This window comes from Theropithecus gelada, chromosome 8 (assembly GCF_003255815.1).
Source record: "Theropithecus gelada isolate Dixy chromosome 8, Tgel_1.0, whole genome shotgun sequence".
NCBI lineage: Eukaryota > Metazoa > Chordata > Mammalia > Primates > Cercopithecidae > Theropithecus > Theropithecus gelada.
In genome coordinates this window covers 122379634-122396129 of record NC_037676.1, presented here as the reverse complement: position 1 = coordinate 122396129, position 16496 = coordinate 122379634, and the positions used below count along the sequence as shown (strand labels likewise).

The following is a 16496-nucleotide window of genomic DNA, read 5'->3' as shown; positions in this document are numbered from 1 at the left end:
AAGCCATATTGTGAGTAGCAAATCTAGGACAGGGTCTTAAGATTTTTTTTTTCATTGATAACTCTAAAAGATGTACTATTAAATTTCAGGGTAAGAAATGTTCCTACAGAGCAAATTTAACTCAACTCCTAGGACCAACTTCACATTTTTCTTTACAAGTGAAGCACCGTATGGTTAAATTCATTTATTGCCCATTTAAATTCCAGGGGTGTGCTGGTGAATGTGGTAAATATTTAACAGTCAGATTTCTGCCCTAATTTATAGTGTTTGCCATATTCTGTAGAATAAATACCCCCACTGTAGCTTATTCCAGACTACCAATATGAGGTCACAGAATGCAGACTTGGGAAGAGATGTGCACAGTTGGCTCTTGCAAACTGGCATGAGCTGGCTCCTGCACACCACTGAGCTATAACACCTAGCTCCTCCCGCACCACACACACATGCACATAAAATAACAAGATTCTAATTTACCAAAACAAAGTTCGAACATAATACATTTTTAATTTTTTCCTGGGATTTCTTTGTTCTTTCTTCTGTAAATGAAAAATGTAGCAGTAATGGCTGTACACATCACTTACTTGAATAATAATAATACACCTCTCTTACATGTATGTTTCATGAATATTTTTATTTTTAATACTATGGGTTATAATGCTATCTTAGAAATTATTTAGAGCACTAACTTATTAAACAGCCATTTATGGGATACTTTTTAAGTGTCAAGCACTGGGATAGGCGATCAGGATGAAAAGGTGAAGAAGATACAACCTGAACCTCCGGGAATTCACTGCTTGGAGATGCTGAAGGAATAAGGAAAAGAAACAGGAGGGAACACCATAGTTTCCACAGCTTCTGCAGCTGTTCTTAGACTGTACTTGGCTACATACTAGTAGGAAACAAGTTCTGAGTAAATGATCAGAAACATCCTCTGATGAAAAATTATATATATATATATAGGAAAAATATTTTATATATATATATATATATAGGAAAACTTTTCAGGATCTTTCTCTAAGGGAGAGAAATTTAACCAATATACACAGAGGAGATATTCCTGTGGGCTTACCAGTAGTTCTCAACCCTGGAGAATGATTTTAAGATACAGATCTGGGTATGGTTTCAAAACACGTATTCCCAGGCCCCTTCTCCCTGGATAGTTCCATTTCACAGCAGTAGAAGTACTCTGAAATATGTAGTTTTTATGCCAGCACCCACTATAACTGGGTATGGAACTCCAGGGTAGAGATTACTCTCTTTTGATAGAAGAAACATCTCATGGGAAGTTCACAAAAAGAAACATGCACCATCTTCTTGATAAATGCAGGAAGATAAATGCATTTTATTTGGACTAAAGACTTATCACAAATAAAATAAATATGTAAAACATAATAAAAAGGGAGCATTCATGATAACCCATTTCAAATGTCTTCAGAGCCCTATTAAGGAATTTGCTGTTATATTTTGGTTTGTATTTCAGTGTTGCTTGGGAATCAGGCATTTTTTCTGCTGAGAAAGTTTGTTGTTCTCTACTAAATAGAAGACCTTCCCGTTGCCAAAGAAAATGTTAACATTTTAATCAACAGCAAAGATGCATCATCTAAATATTTTGTAGTTATTCCAAATGTATGCTATATATATACACACACACATATATGTGTATATATATGCTTTTTCACACAAGAAGGATACCTTATAAAGGGTTAGTTTCCGATAAGAACTACTACAAATCTTGAACTTTGTGTCTTCTTTATGTAGTTGCAGGACCCTAATTCCTTGAAAATGATAAATTAGGGTCTTCCTATACTGCCAGAAAAGAGATAGCTGTGACCCTTAAGGAAAGTCTTGACTTATTAAACAGTAACAAACATATACCAGGCCTTTGCATGCCACTTTATGCTTTTTGCAGCATTTTATACATGACACCTCACTTAGAAATCCTCACACCATGGGATACATGACAGCTAGCATCACTCCCATTTTAACTGTAAGGAAGCTGGGCTCAGATCACAGGGCTGCCTATGGCAAGGGCCAAGACTAGAAAGTGCTCAGATCTCCTGGCTTTCAGTGAAGTGCATTTCACATTACATATTGTTTTAAGTGGTTGTGGGTCTATGACCTTAGTTGAAACAAGACTAAAAAGAGCACATACCTATGGCAAACAGTTCTACACCAGACTCACGAAGGTTTCTAGATGGTGGAATAATGTCATCCTGGGATTTTCCATCTGTGATTAAAATGCCGATTTTGGATACTCCAGTCCTTGATCCTGCTTCAGGTTTGAAGCTATTTTCAAAAATGTAGTTCAAAGCAAGACCTTGTAGAAAACAAGGAAAAGTAAACACCAGCCATCTCTAATAAAAAGTCTCCAAATTCTCCAAAATACAACCACAAGATGGGTAACCTATTGAGCCACAGGAATCTTCATTGTTATAATAACCTTGTCTTTCACAGATTCAACAAGGAACTAAAATCCACTGGAATAAAGGTAATGAAAATAATTAAACACTGCATTCTCTCAGAAACTAGCATTTATAAAGAACTCTGAATTCATGGCCAATGGATGATAATAGATATTGTGTACAAGCAGATCTGAACCTTTATAATTTAGGATGAAGCAAGAATACTCACACAGCAGTGCGTTATCATTAGGTTTTCAATTTGTTCGTGATATTCTAAGGAACCGAAAAATCCCTCTCTTTGTTTTTTAGGAGTAGAAGGGACAGATCTAAAATCATTAATCATACTCCTGCCTTGTGTATATGACACTTTCCATCCAGAAAAAAATAAGAAATGGTGCAATATTGTTATAGGATTTGTGTTTAATAAATTGTTTGCTGCATAAAAATCAATAACAACATCTACATTGTTTCATCTGAGCATCTCTAATATGTACCTGTGGTAGGCAATACAGGTTGAATATCCACTATTAAATCCTTGAGACCAGAATAGTTTTGGATTTCAGGTATTTTTGGATTTTGGAATATTTGCATTATATTTTCTGGTTGAGCAGCCCAAATCTAAACAATAAAAACTTGAAATGCTTCAATGAGCATTTTTTTAGCATCATGTTGGCACTCAAACATTTTGGATTTTCAGAGTTGGGATGCTCAGCTTGCAGCATGTCTCAAGGTTAAAATTTTTACAAACCCTTTGTGACTGTGCCATGGATGATTATAATGTAAATATTCTTATATTCATCATTCATCAAAAATACTGGTGAGCCAAAGATCCGTATTACTATTAACAGAGAGGATCTTGACTTTTCAGAAAATTATATCATAATATCTTCATGATAACTACTGATTGCAGAATAAGGGCAAAGAAAATATCTCCTTTGAAAATAAGAAGAGATTTGTTTCTATTTAAATAACAGGGTGGAGGATGGCAGGAGGAGAAAAGCAGTGAAGAGAGTAGCTGACAAAAGTCAGACAGCTACTCCACTCTGTTGGTCTCAGGGCTTGCTTCATTTTCTCCTAACCCAACCAAGCCCTTCCTGAAACATTAGAGTCATAGAGTAAAAGGAATGAGATATCTGGCTTTTATCTCAATGCTGAATTTGGGAAAACCGTCATCAAAGAATCCTAAGTGCTAGTTTAATTAAAACATTATGATAACACAAAGTGGCAAAATGAGGTAATACAATTATTCTTCAAAAAGATATGTTGTTATAACATGGATTGAACAAAATATACCTGTTAGTGTATTTCCTCCTTTATATGGGAGGTTTCGGACAGCTTCAATCACCTCATCTTTTGTGCTAAATGCATTCAAGTGCCATTCTATTCTGGGGTCGCCACTATACTGTGCAAGACCTGGAAAAAAAGATTAGGAAACTCACCAGGAATAATGGGTTACTCAAAAATGTAGTGAGCTACTCAAGAAACTAGAACGACAAAAGGCCTCATCTTTGCAATATATATATATATTTTTGTCCCGGCTATAAATTTTCAGAAAGACTTGCTGAGTAAGATGAATTAAAGGAATCAAGTTAAACATATACGGAGTTCGAGGGAGTGGACATATTTTCCAGCCATTTATAAATGAGTACCCAATTAGGTACCTGGCATTAAAAAAAAAATCTGATCATGTTTGTAGACAAAAGGCCTAGATTTATTTGTTGTTGATTTATTCTCAAAGGAGTGATTTTTCTTAATGGCTATTTAAAAGTTAAACTAGGAGACTTTGTTTAACAAAGATTTATTATTTTTATTATTTGTAATATTGCTCAAAGATTTACAACTTTTTTGCTTGTTATCTGGGCTAGAATTAATTTGGCAAAGATTATCTTGTACTATAAAATGACTGCCAATTTTCTAGTTCAACATTTTCCTAGATTTAGTTATTTCTTTTAAATAGAAAGAAAACTGCTATGCAATAAATTATTAAACCAGCTGTAACTTTTAAAGTTTTATTTTTATTATTAACAGAGAAGATCTTGACTTTTCAGAAAATTAAAATATGTTCAATAATTAATTGAATGACACTGTCATTGCAAAAATTAGAAGGAATAAATATTTATTGATTGAAACATGTGCTTTGGAGATGATGAGTATCCTGCAATCCTGAAAGTCACTTTGTAAGGAATTTTTGAAATTTCTTAAAACACTTCCCAGCGGTTTTGCACTGACAGCTGACTGCTACTGCTAATAATAGAAATTATACCAATTCGTGTCTTCTCTGAGCCCACATCGAATGCTGTAACCAGGTTTTCCAAGAAAAGCCGAACCAGTCTGAAGTTGAATCTTCCAATACTCCATGAACCATCGACCAGGATTACAATGTCAGCAATTGCTGGAGTTTGACAGACAAATTTCACTTCTGCAAAGCACAAACCAGAAAAGCGCATGTGTTACTGTCACAGTAACTTCAAAAACAGTCCATCTTAACGTCTTTTAGACAACTTAGTGCTAAGAATACAAAAACATTCCCATAGGAGCAGCCATCTTTTTACAACTCTTCCCTTAAATGTATTTTACTAGAAAAAAAATTGTGGTAATGGTTGGCAGTAGAGCCAGTGCTCTGGAAATAGTTAGGAAAATACTGGGCAGGTTCACACCATCCTGGCAACTCAGCCTTCTGTGTATTTTAGAAAGTAGTGTCTGTGCAAAAGCATCCAGCTGTGGGCTTTCGCCTGTTGATTCTTTCCAGGAAAGGTCTTAGCAACACCAGTGTGTGCCAGTCAGCCGAGATGGGAAGACAGCCAGGAGGCAAAAAGACGGCTCTCCTATCCTGATAAATTTATGCTAGAGGAAGTGATAGGAAAAGAGAAATACGGGCTTTCTGAATTCAACGAAACGTTACAGCTGCATATTTAATCCAAGAAAGATACAGAGACTTTTTCTAAAGAAGGAAGGGCTTTTGGAACAAGATAATTGGAAAAAGGCCAAAGAATTTCCCCAAAGTCAAATGTTTTTTGCATATTATGTATATGTGACAGTAAATTTTGTTCCTAAAGATCACGTAAATAATTGATTTTTTTAATGGCTCAATTAGGATTCAGGACAAAGATTCAGAAGAGGATGCCCAGTGGCCATGGTACCTATGTTTTACCATCAGAGAAGGCCCCACTCACAGCAATGCTGTGGAAATGCAGAGGGCATATGGCTAAGCCTCTATAAAAATGGAGGAGGCTGCCTGATCTAGGATAGATCTGTGCTTCTTTAGGGGAAATTCACCATTTCTATTCACACAGAGCCAAGACACAGGAATATTCTCCAAGTGTTTCACAAAGCCTTAACAATATCAAGATGGTTTGGTTGTGTCCCCACCCAAATCTCATCTTGAATTGCAGCTCCCATAATTCCCACGTGTCATTGGAGGGACCCAGTGGGAGGTAATTAAATAATGGGGGCAGGTCTTCCCATGCTGTTCTCAGAATAGTGAATGAGTCTCATAAGATCTGACGGTTTTATAAAAGGGAGATTCCCTCTGCACATGTGCTCTTGCCTGCCGCCATGTAAGATGTGCCTTTGATTCTCCTTTGTCTTTTGCCATGATTGTGGGGCCTCCCCAGCCATGTGGAACTGTGAGTCCACTAAACCTCTTTCCTTTTTAAATTACCCAGTCTTGAGTATGTCTTTATTAGCAGCGTGAGAACAGACTAATACTTTTAGTACCTACTGCAACATTGCTTCGTACTCTAGTCTGTGCTTCCAAAGAACTGCTTAACTCTGCTGAATTTTCATATTAGGACTAGAGATCATTAAGTGTGTGTGGCAGGCAGAGGGGTTTTGGGGGTGGGTTTCTTGTATCCTTTTTAACTTCTTGCTGGCTTAGAAAAATCTTTGTTTGTTTGTTTTTTTAAACATATATAATGAAAACCAAAATACAGAAGTGTTCATAAACAAGTTGAATATGCCTTTACCTAAAAAAAAAAAAAAATAGTTGAACTACTATGGTTGGCATAGGCAGTTTAATATACGTGTCTCTGCATCTACCAGGCCACATTTTGCTTAAAGGATCTTGATTTTTTTCCAGATATAAATATTTATGGGATACCTAGATGCTTTTACCAGATGGGGAAAAAATGAATTTGCCAGTGAAATACTCCAATATTCATTATGGAAGCTAAACAGTACAACTCAATCCAAAGTTTATATATTCACTTTCTGGCACCAGATTCCCTTTCTTAATCACCAAATGCAGAGCCATCAGCTGGTAACTTTGTATTTGGGAGTTAGCCCTACTGTACCACACTAAGAAAAAGGCTAAAATGGAATACCACAAAAAGTCACGGGATAAAAATTAATTTGTTTTTGGACATAACCAGGGAAAACTGAAGTCTGGTTAAGCTTCAAGAACCCATTTTTCTCTGTTTTTATGGGGGAAACTTACTCTCAAATGGAGAGTAGTTTTCTTTATTTTCCAAAACTACTGGGGATATTATTTCACTTATAAATTAATTGGGAACCACATGGATAGGCACTTAGAAAGGGAACCCTTTCTGCTTATTTAAAAGATAGCTAATGAAATTGGTATTTTCTGGTTGCAATAGACATGTTCTGTTTATTTAGCTCTTTCAAGTCAGAAATGACTTGGAAACACACATTCCGTATAGCTCCTAAGCAAGATATAGAACTAATTGACTATAAGTCAAAAGATTGATAACTTTAATAAGACTAAAAATTTTTAAGTTGGTCATCAAAAGACATCTTAAAGAAAATAAAAGCATAGGTGTGGGCTATGGTCAAGGTCATATATTTTGGGGGTAAGATGAGCTTGAGTGCTTACGACACCATTAAAAATTACTAATTAAGTAACTAATTAAAAGAGAGAAATAATCCTATCTAGCATGCAGAAAGCATTATCTAGAAAAATAATTTGAATGTTTATGTCACATAATTTAAGCACCAAAAACCTTAAAAGCAAACTACAACTCGGCATATTTCACTTGAAATTAAGACTCATAGGAAGATACTTTTTTCAACAATTTCAAAAGTCAAAATCTATCATTGGTTTTGTACTACAAAGTATGATTTTTGTTGAAGATTAGTATGTACTCACTTGAGAACTGTAAAAACAATATTTTTTCTTGTGTCCTAAATCCTGGTTATCAGCTCTAAGACTTATATAAACACAATGAACCCTAATGGCTATTTCCATCAAAATGTACACATGTGCAATGTTTGTCCCATCAACAGGTTTTCCTGTGCCAGGGGCAAACAGCTGTTCGTATACTTGGTACAAAGAGGTAATTTAAAAGCCGCTGTGTTCAAGTTCCATAATCATATATCTTAACCATAATTCCAGCTGCTATGATGAATCTTTTTAAAGAAATGCATTCAAATCATTGTCTTACTATAAGCAGGAGCCCAGATTCAAAACTGAAGACAACATTACTCTTCACTGGCAAACACATTACCCATTTCACCATTCTTAGAGAGACACCAATCAGGAAGAAAATATTAAGTACCATAAGATGTGTTAAAAATCAAGTGGTAGAAAAGAAAACCAGACACACCTGGGAGCCCAGGTAAATGTGTAAAACCCAGCAGCTAAATGTAGTTTAAATCTATAATATAAAGAAATGAGGGCATAAGCTTTTACTGCTAAGACAATACTCCAAATTAATTTGTAAAATAAAATCAATCCTTTTTGTCTACAAGCCTGTATTTAAAATTAAAGCAAAGGGACAGAGGAAATGACCTCTTGAATCATATTTTAATTCAGCTCTTAACTTTACATGGGTCTTATCTAAAATGCAACTCTGAAAATATAGGTGGTGTTTTAAAACATGCCTAAACAGCTGAACTTAAAGAAAAGCACTCAATATATGGCCTAGATTACAAAGATAATAACAATTTGATGTCACAGATAGAATCAAAAGGAACAATTGCACAAGTCCAGGAGAAATGATCCCCTTTCTCTTCTATATTTTCTGGAGTTTTGTGATGAGAAGAATTGGAAGAACTAGTGATTTCTTAACATTCCGTATTTGGAAATTATGTACATTATTATATTAAATGTTAAGTCTGGGTGTGGTGGTTCATGCCTGTAATCCCAATACTTTGGGAGGCTGAGATGGGTGGATCACCTGAGGTCAGGAGTTCAAGACCAGCCTGGTTAACACGGTGAAACCCCGTCTCTACAAAAATACGAAAATTAGCCGGGCATGATGGTGGGTGCCTATAATCTCAGCTACTCGGGAGGCTGAGGCAAAAGAATCGCTTGAATCTGGAGGTGGAGGTTGCAGTGAGCTGAGATTGCGTCATTGCACTCCAGCCTGGGTGCAGAATGAGACTCCATCTCAAAAAAAGAAAAAAAAATAAAAGGTTAAGTCTTCCACACTTATCTATTGATTTAGTCCTCACAACAACTCTGTGGAAGAGGTACCATTATTATCATTCCCATCTGCAGTCAAAAAGTATGGCATACAAGGACTGCGTGATTTGCCCAGGGTGTCACACAGCTAAGAAGTGGCAAATCTGGGATTTGAAACCCAAGTAATGTGTCTCCACAACCTATGCAATGTGTCTCCACAACCTATGTTTTTAACCACAGGGCTATATACCGACTTCAGGAAGGCACTCTATGTTATGTAAATTTAGAAAGCAAGGGGGAAAAGCTTGTAACATAAAGCAGTGTCTCTGCTGGGCTTGCCCCTGCTATGTCCACAGCTAATCTGTGCGGTTTGCTAACATTTCCAATTATTTTTCTAGAACGTTTTTCCCTCCCAAATAAATGCACTTTCATACTGAAGTTGCCCATGTGAAAAGCATCCTTCTTCCAATAATTTTACACCAATTTTATTGTGTTACTGACATCATGAGAAACTCCAAACCCATGTTTATTCATCTGATGTTATGCAACTAATTTCCTGGATGAAATTTACTTATTTATTGAAAATCTATTTAGTGTTTATTACGTACCAAGCACTATTCTGAACAACCGGAAACACAACAAAGCCCCCAACTTCTTGCAGTTTAAATTATTTTATTTATTTATTTATTTATTTTTGACTCGTAACACCACTCCATGATTCAATTCTTAGTGAAAGGAAATAGACTATAATAAAGCAACATAGGTTCAGATGCAAAAAAGCGCTTTATAAAAGTAAACAAAATCATACAAAGAGTAACTCTATGTGGGGGCAAGGGGTAATGTTACTGTAATGGCAATAGTATGAAATTACCAGATTAAAAATCTTCCTTTTAAACCATGTTATTGTTTTTGTTCTAATGGCATTCAAATTAAAGACCCAATTATGGTTTATATAATGAAATGTTTACAATGCATTCTTAGATAAAGGTATTTATCAACATAGTCAGTGAAGATAGAAAAGAGGGAGCTGACAGAAGATAACTTTTTCTGCCAGGTAAACTCCTATTCATCCTTCAAAATCCAGGTCACACTTTACCAACTTCATGAATCTTTTCCCACTCTCCTCAGATGGGACTCATTACCTGCCCCTCTTTATTGACTCTGGATTTGTACACTGTTTGTTGTGCCCATCACACTGGAATATTATGATTGGCTTCCATTTCTATCTCCCTGACTAGACTGTGAACTCCTTGACGGGGGAGGGCTTTTGTTACTTGCCTTTTTAGCCACTTTATCTGGCTCAACTCTTGACATATAGTACATCGGTGTAGCTAAAGTACATTGAATTGTGTTGTTAAAAAATAATTCCTATGTTCACATAGTTCTAGTAGGACACTAGAGAAATGAGCCATGATGGCTCAATTAAACGTGTTCTCTCCTCCTGCCCTGCCACACTACCGCATTGGGAAAGTGGATTACAGTTATTTAGGAATCAGGGAGATTGTATCAAAGTGGCCTGCCTTCCTTGATGTTTTCCTAATGCTGGAGGCTAAGCTGAATGAAAGGAGAGTGTGTACTATTTTTATTCACCCTGTCTTAACCTCAGTGAGAAAATCTCATAATGATTTCACTACAACTGGTCTAGGATTCATTTAGGGGCTTTGAATTACTTCGTTCTATGCCACTCAAAATATCAGGCTCAGCCATTCATCACACAAGACATTTGAAGGAATACTGTGACCACAGAACGATTTTTCACTTAAGTCTCCTGTGAGGTTACATTCAAGTTTCCAAACCAAGAGCAAAAGAAAATCCCTAAGAATTTGGTACAGTAGAACTCTTGGAAGATCACTGTTACCATGTGGAGATTGGCTCCAGCCACACTACTGAAGGTATTTTTATAAAAAGAGTTAACATCATTTTACATCGCCAAAAACTCAACGAGAAACCTTCATTCTGAAAGGGTTTTTCAATATATTGGCAAATTCTGACTTTTACAACATTCCCATGAGAAGCCATGTTGTCTCCATTTTTCAGAAAATTAAATTGAGGGCAGGGTGTGGTGGCTCACGCCTGTAATCCCAGCATTTTGGGAGGCCGAGGTGGGTGGATCACGTGAGGTCAGGAGTTTGAGACCAGCCAGGTCAACATGGTAAAACTCCATCTCTACTAAAAATACAAAAAATTAGCTGGACATGGTGACAGGCACCAGTAACCCCAGCTACTCGGAAGGCTGAGGCAGGAGAATTGCTTGAACCCAGGAGGCAGAGGTTGCAGTGAGCCAAGATCACGCCATTGTACTACAGCCTGGGCAACAAGACCGAAGCTCCATCTCAAAAGAAAAAAGAAAAAAAAGAAAATGAAATTGAGGTTCAGAGAGAACAAGTGACTGACTTACTGGTTACTAGCAGAGCTAGGATTGGATGACAGGTACTTTTCTCTTCTTCTTTTTCTCTTTTTAGAGACAGGGTCTCACTCTGTTACCTAGGCTGGAGTGCAGTGGCGCAATGCTAGCTCACTACAAGATCGCATTGCTGGGCTCAAGTGATCCTGCCTCAGCCTCCTGAGTAGCTGGAACAATAGGCACATATCACATGCCCAGTTAATGTCTGTTTGTTTGTTTAATTTTTGTAGAGATGGAGTCTCACTATGTTACCCTGGCTGGTCTCGAACTCCTGGGCTCAAGCGATCCTGCAACCTTGGCCTCCCAAAGCACTGGAATTACAGGTGTGAGCCACCACCACTGCACCCAGCCACGACAGGTCTCCTAAATGTTTGGTCCAATATGCATTTTCCAACATATCACACTATCACTACCATGGAAGTTGTCCTCACAGAACGCAACATAGATGATTACTGCCATAGGAGATAACATCAGAAACCATCTATGTAGGGGATGTGCAGCAAGGGGCTCATTTCAGCTGTGTCTGGAATTTACATTAATCTGAGTGAGGTTAATACTCATTTAATCCAATCGTGAGTGGAAATGTACCTTTCAAAGCCTCCCCTGACAGTGACAGATGCCTGCCCTATCTAAAACAGTATTCCCATGACTCACTCCTTTTATCCCTGTTTTATTTTTCTTCCTAGAACTTCTGACTTCCTAGAAATATATTATACAGTGTGTGGTTAATTTCTTGTGCCAATTTGTCTAGGCCATGGGGTGCCCACACATTTGACCAAATGGATGTGTCTATGAGAGTATTTCTGGCTGATTTTTGTAGACTGAATAAAGCAGATTCCTCTCCCTAATGTGGATGGGCCTCTAAGGGATTGCAGGCTGAAGAGCACAAAAATGCTGAGTAAGAGAGAAGCCTGCCTGACTGCCTTGAGCTCATATGTTGTCTTTTCATGCCTTGAGACTTGAACTAAAACATTGGCTCTTGGGTTTTGAGCCTGCCAGTGTTTGGATTAGAACTTATACTATCAGCTCTCCTGGTTCTCAGGCCATTGGATTTGAACTGAAACTACATGGTCACTCTCCTGGATCTCCAGTTTGATGACTGCAGATTTTGGGATTGCCCAGCCTCCATAATCACATGAACCAACTCTTTATATTAAATCAATATCTCAAGCCAGGCACAGTGGCTTGTAATCCCAGCACTCTGGGAGGTGGAGGTGGGCAGGTTACTTGAGGCCCAGGAGTTTGAGACCAGCCTGGCCAATATGGTGAAACTCCATCTCTACTAAAAATACAAAAATTAGCCAGGTGTGGTGATGCACACCTGTGATCCCAGCTACTCAGGAAGCTGAGGCACAAGGATTGCTTGAATCTGGAAGGCAGAGGTTGCAGTGAGCCAAGATCACACCACTGCACTCCAGCCTAGGCGACAGAGCGAGACTCTGTCTAAAATAAATAAATAAATAAATAAATAAACAAATAAATAAATCTCTCCAAACACACACACACATCACAAACACATCTCACACATATACACACACTTTCCTTTGCTTCCTTTTTTATATTAGTAATTATGAAAAGCCTACCATTTAGTGATAGCTTTCATCAGATGCTCTGCATACATCGTTTTCATCTAAGTCCAGTATTAATCCTATAAGGTAGATGTTCTTTCCATTTCATAGAGAAAGAATGGTTAAGTAACTATATAGGTTAAATAACTTGCCCACCAACAATTTGAATCTAGGTTTGATTCAAATTCAAACCCAGAACTAACTCCAAAGGCTGAACCATTCAACTCCCATCACAGAAGAGAAGTATTTTGGAGAAAGGAAGGGAGGGAAGAAAGAAAGAAGGAAGGAAGAAAGGAAGGAAAATGTGGACAAGCCTTGCAATTAAAGATAGCATGAATCAAAGCCATACGCATTTGTCCTACATTCGACCTGGGATGAATAACACCATGACAACTTACAGGAATGTGAAGCCCGGTTGCTGCGCCACAGTCGAAACAACATTCCAGCTGTCACTCAGAGCCCTATAGCTTGAGAGTAGCTAACAATCCTGTAAACACCACAGGCATCACATTTCTCCTCTGCTCTAAACTGGAAGGGGACTGGGAGAAGACATGACAGCTGTCTTCAAATATGTCAAGGGCTGTCACATAGAAGAGGGATTAGGAGGATTCTATATGCCCAGAAGGAGTGTGTAAAGTGACAGATTTCAACTCAATTAGACAATGTCCAAAGATGACTGTCTTGGGAAATTTTAAAATCTCTGTTAAAGACAGCAGATGCAGGACAACCCTTGAAGAAATGGCTCAGGAGCCTCCACCATTCCCGTGACTGGTTGAACTGCAGGACTCTCAAAGTGACCTAAATTTTAAGATTATTTCTTCCTTCCTCACCTACCATATTAAGCCTAAACTGTTCATTGTACTTTCCAAAGCTCTCCACTTGACCCGTCCATGTATATTTCTCAATTCCTCCCAATACAATTAGTCTTCTTTCTCCCAACAACATTCCCATCTCAGAAACTTTTGACTCAATTTTTATTCCCCCATCTCCTGTAATGTACCCTCTCCAAACTCTTCCTACCCTACCACAATACAAGATACCTAAAACGGATTTTAATTCCTTTGAAAATATGTGATCCTTCTTATATATTTTTATATAAAGTTTGCTTTAGGCCAGGCGTGGTGTCTCATGCCTGTAATCCCAGCATTTTTGGAGGCTGAGTCAGGAGGATCACCTGAGCTCAGGAGTTTGAGACCACCCTGGGCAATATGGTGAAACCCTGTCTCTACTAAAATACAAAAAAATTAGCCAGGCATGGTGTCACACGCCTGTAGTCCTAGCTACTCGGGAGGCTGAGGCATGAGAGTCACTTGAGCTCCAGAGGCGGAGGTTGCAGTGAGCTGAGATCGCACCATTGCACTTTAGCTTGGGCTACAGAATGAGACTCCACAAAGAAGAAGGAGAAGGAGAAGGAGAAGGAGAAGTTTGCTATAAAGTTTTTATTGGTACAGTTGCCTAGTTGTTTCCTGATTTCTTGAAGTGAATATTGACCCAAGGGAAAAAAAAAAAGAAGAAGAAGAAAAATAAAAAAAAAAATTAATTTGCTTTAAAGTTTTATTGGTACAGTTGCCTAGTTATTTCCTGATTTCCTGAAGTGAATATTGACCCAAGAAGAAGAAAAAAGAAGAAAATTTTAAAAAAAATAAGTTTGCTTTAAAGTTTTATTGGTACAGTTGCCTAGTTATTTCCTGATTTCCTGAAGTGAATATTGACCCAAGGAAAAAAAAAAAAAAGAAGAAGAAGAAGGAAAAGAAGAAAAATAAAAAAAAATTAAGTTTGCTTTAAAGTTTTATTGGTAAAGTTGCCTAGTTATTTCCTGATTTCCTGAAGTGAATATTGATCCAACAGAGGCTATTTTAGCTGATCACTTCTATTTTAAAATGAAATTTGCTCAACTTCAGGAGCCAGTGTATTATATTCCCATTTATTTTCAGCTCTGTATATAATACTACATGATCTGGCTGTATGTTTACTTTGGTCTTTTAAGGTGATTTTCACAAAACTCAACTCAATTATCCCGCTTACTCCAATCCATTAATAATGAACTGATCCTGACATTTTGCAATTTCTGAAGTCATAACATCTGCTTAATTTGACAACAGTCATCCCTGCAGGTATAGAGACAAGATACTCAATAGAAAATTCTTAGACAAGGAGGAAGTTACAAGTCAGAGAAGCCCAAGCATTCCTATGGGAGACTCACTCTGCCAAAATCAATAGCAGTCCTCATAGCTATAAGGTATCCAATTGTTTTAAAAATGATATGTTACAAGTTCTTTTAAGAATTAAGACATTTGAAAACTTATTTCAGACAGAGTTAAGAATTCTTACCACTGGAGAACAAGTTGGGAATAATAAACTTTGCTGGAGGCCAGAGGAAAAGTGTCAAAATTCTTCAAAACTATCTCATCAAGGGCAGTCAGGGAGGAACTAGAGGAAAACTGCAGGTCTAATGCTAGGAGAATTTCATCCAATTGTTGTCAGGAGTGCATAAGCATAAAATTTTTTTGGCGGGGGGGGCGGGGGAGAGTGTCACTCTGTCTCCTAGGCTGGAGTGCAGTGGTGCGATCTCGGCTCACTGCAACCTCCACCTCCCAGATTCAAGCAATTCTCCTGCCCTAGCCTCCCGAGTAGCTAGGACTACAGGTGCATGCCACCGCGCCTGGCTAATTTTTGTTTTTTTTTTTTTGGTCATGTTTCAAAAAGAAAATGTTATGAAATGCTCAGAGAGCAGAAGTGAGGGGAGAAAGGGGCTAAAATTGCAGGACAACCTTTCTGTAATACATGTGCGGCATTAGATCAATGTTTCGCAACCATTTTTAGTTATCACTCCCATAAGGAGTCTTTAGATATTTTTTCCTCATCACCTCCTCATGAAATTTTAAAACCACAGGTATACCATATAGCTGTTTATATATGTATTGTATATTTATACTTAACACATAAAAGAATTAATATTTTCCCCTTTCACTCCCAAAATAAATTTTTGCCCATTCAAGGATATCACTCCCATTGAGACTGCATGTGTTACATCATTGTTTGTAAAAGAAAATTGTTTTTTCCTGAAACGCACAGCAACTTAAGGCACTATTTTAAAGGTGATCTTAATGGTCAAATTATACTCCATATGGTTGAAACTTTACTTTTTAAAAATTCTTCAATTTTTTCATGATGTGGCAGAAACAAGTTCATCTTAATAATGCACATTTCGGAGATAATCTAAAGAGAATTGTAAAACATTTTAAAGCTCCCCATAGTTGACTTAAATGTGTTTGCCCAATTCCATTCTCAATCCAGATATCTCAGTTAGGGCTAATACCATCCTTGCAGCTCCTGGTGTGGCCAGGCAGATTCTTTCATTTCCTTGTTCACCACAACTGGATCAGAGACGGGCACATGAATCAAGCTGGACCAATCAAAAGTGTTCTTGAGATGCTTTCTGAAACTAACATTAAAAAGGCTTCATGGCCCACCATGCAGTGGTTCATGCCTGTAATCCCAGCACTTTGGGAGGCTGAGTCAGGGGGATCACTTCAGGTCAGGAATTAGAGATCAGCCTGGCCACATGGGGAAAACCTGTCTCTACTGAAAATAAAAAAATTAGCTGGACATGGTGGGGCCCATCTGTAGTCCCAGCTACTCAGGAGACTGCAGGAGGCGAATCTGTTGAACTCGGGAGGTGGAGGCTGCAGTGAGCAGAGATCGTGCCACTGCACACCAGCCTGGGAAACAGAGTGAGACCCTGCCTCAAAAAAAAAAAA

The 16496-nt window shown here is 37.8% G+C and overlaps 1 protein-coding gene across 1 annotated transcript in view; it reads right to left on the bottom strand.

Moving 5' to 3' along the window:
* Positions 1–16496, bottom strand: part of COL14A1 (collagen type XIV alpha 1 chain) — a 242278-nt gene that overhangs the window by 172457 nt on the left and 53325 nt on the right. The window contains exons 6-8 of the mRNA XM_025394901.1: positions 4666–4821; positions 3696–3815; positions 2153–2317 (exon numbers count right to left, since the gene is read on the bottom strand). Coding sequence (XP_025250686.1) covers positions 2153–2317; positions 3696–3815; positions 4666–4821 — 441 coding nt within the window. The remainder of the gene's footprint in view (positions 1–2152; positions 2318–3695; positions 3816–4665; positions 4822–16496) is intronic.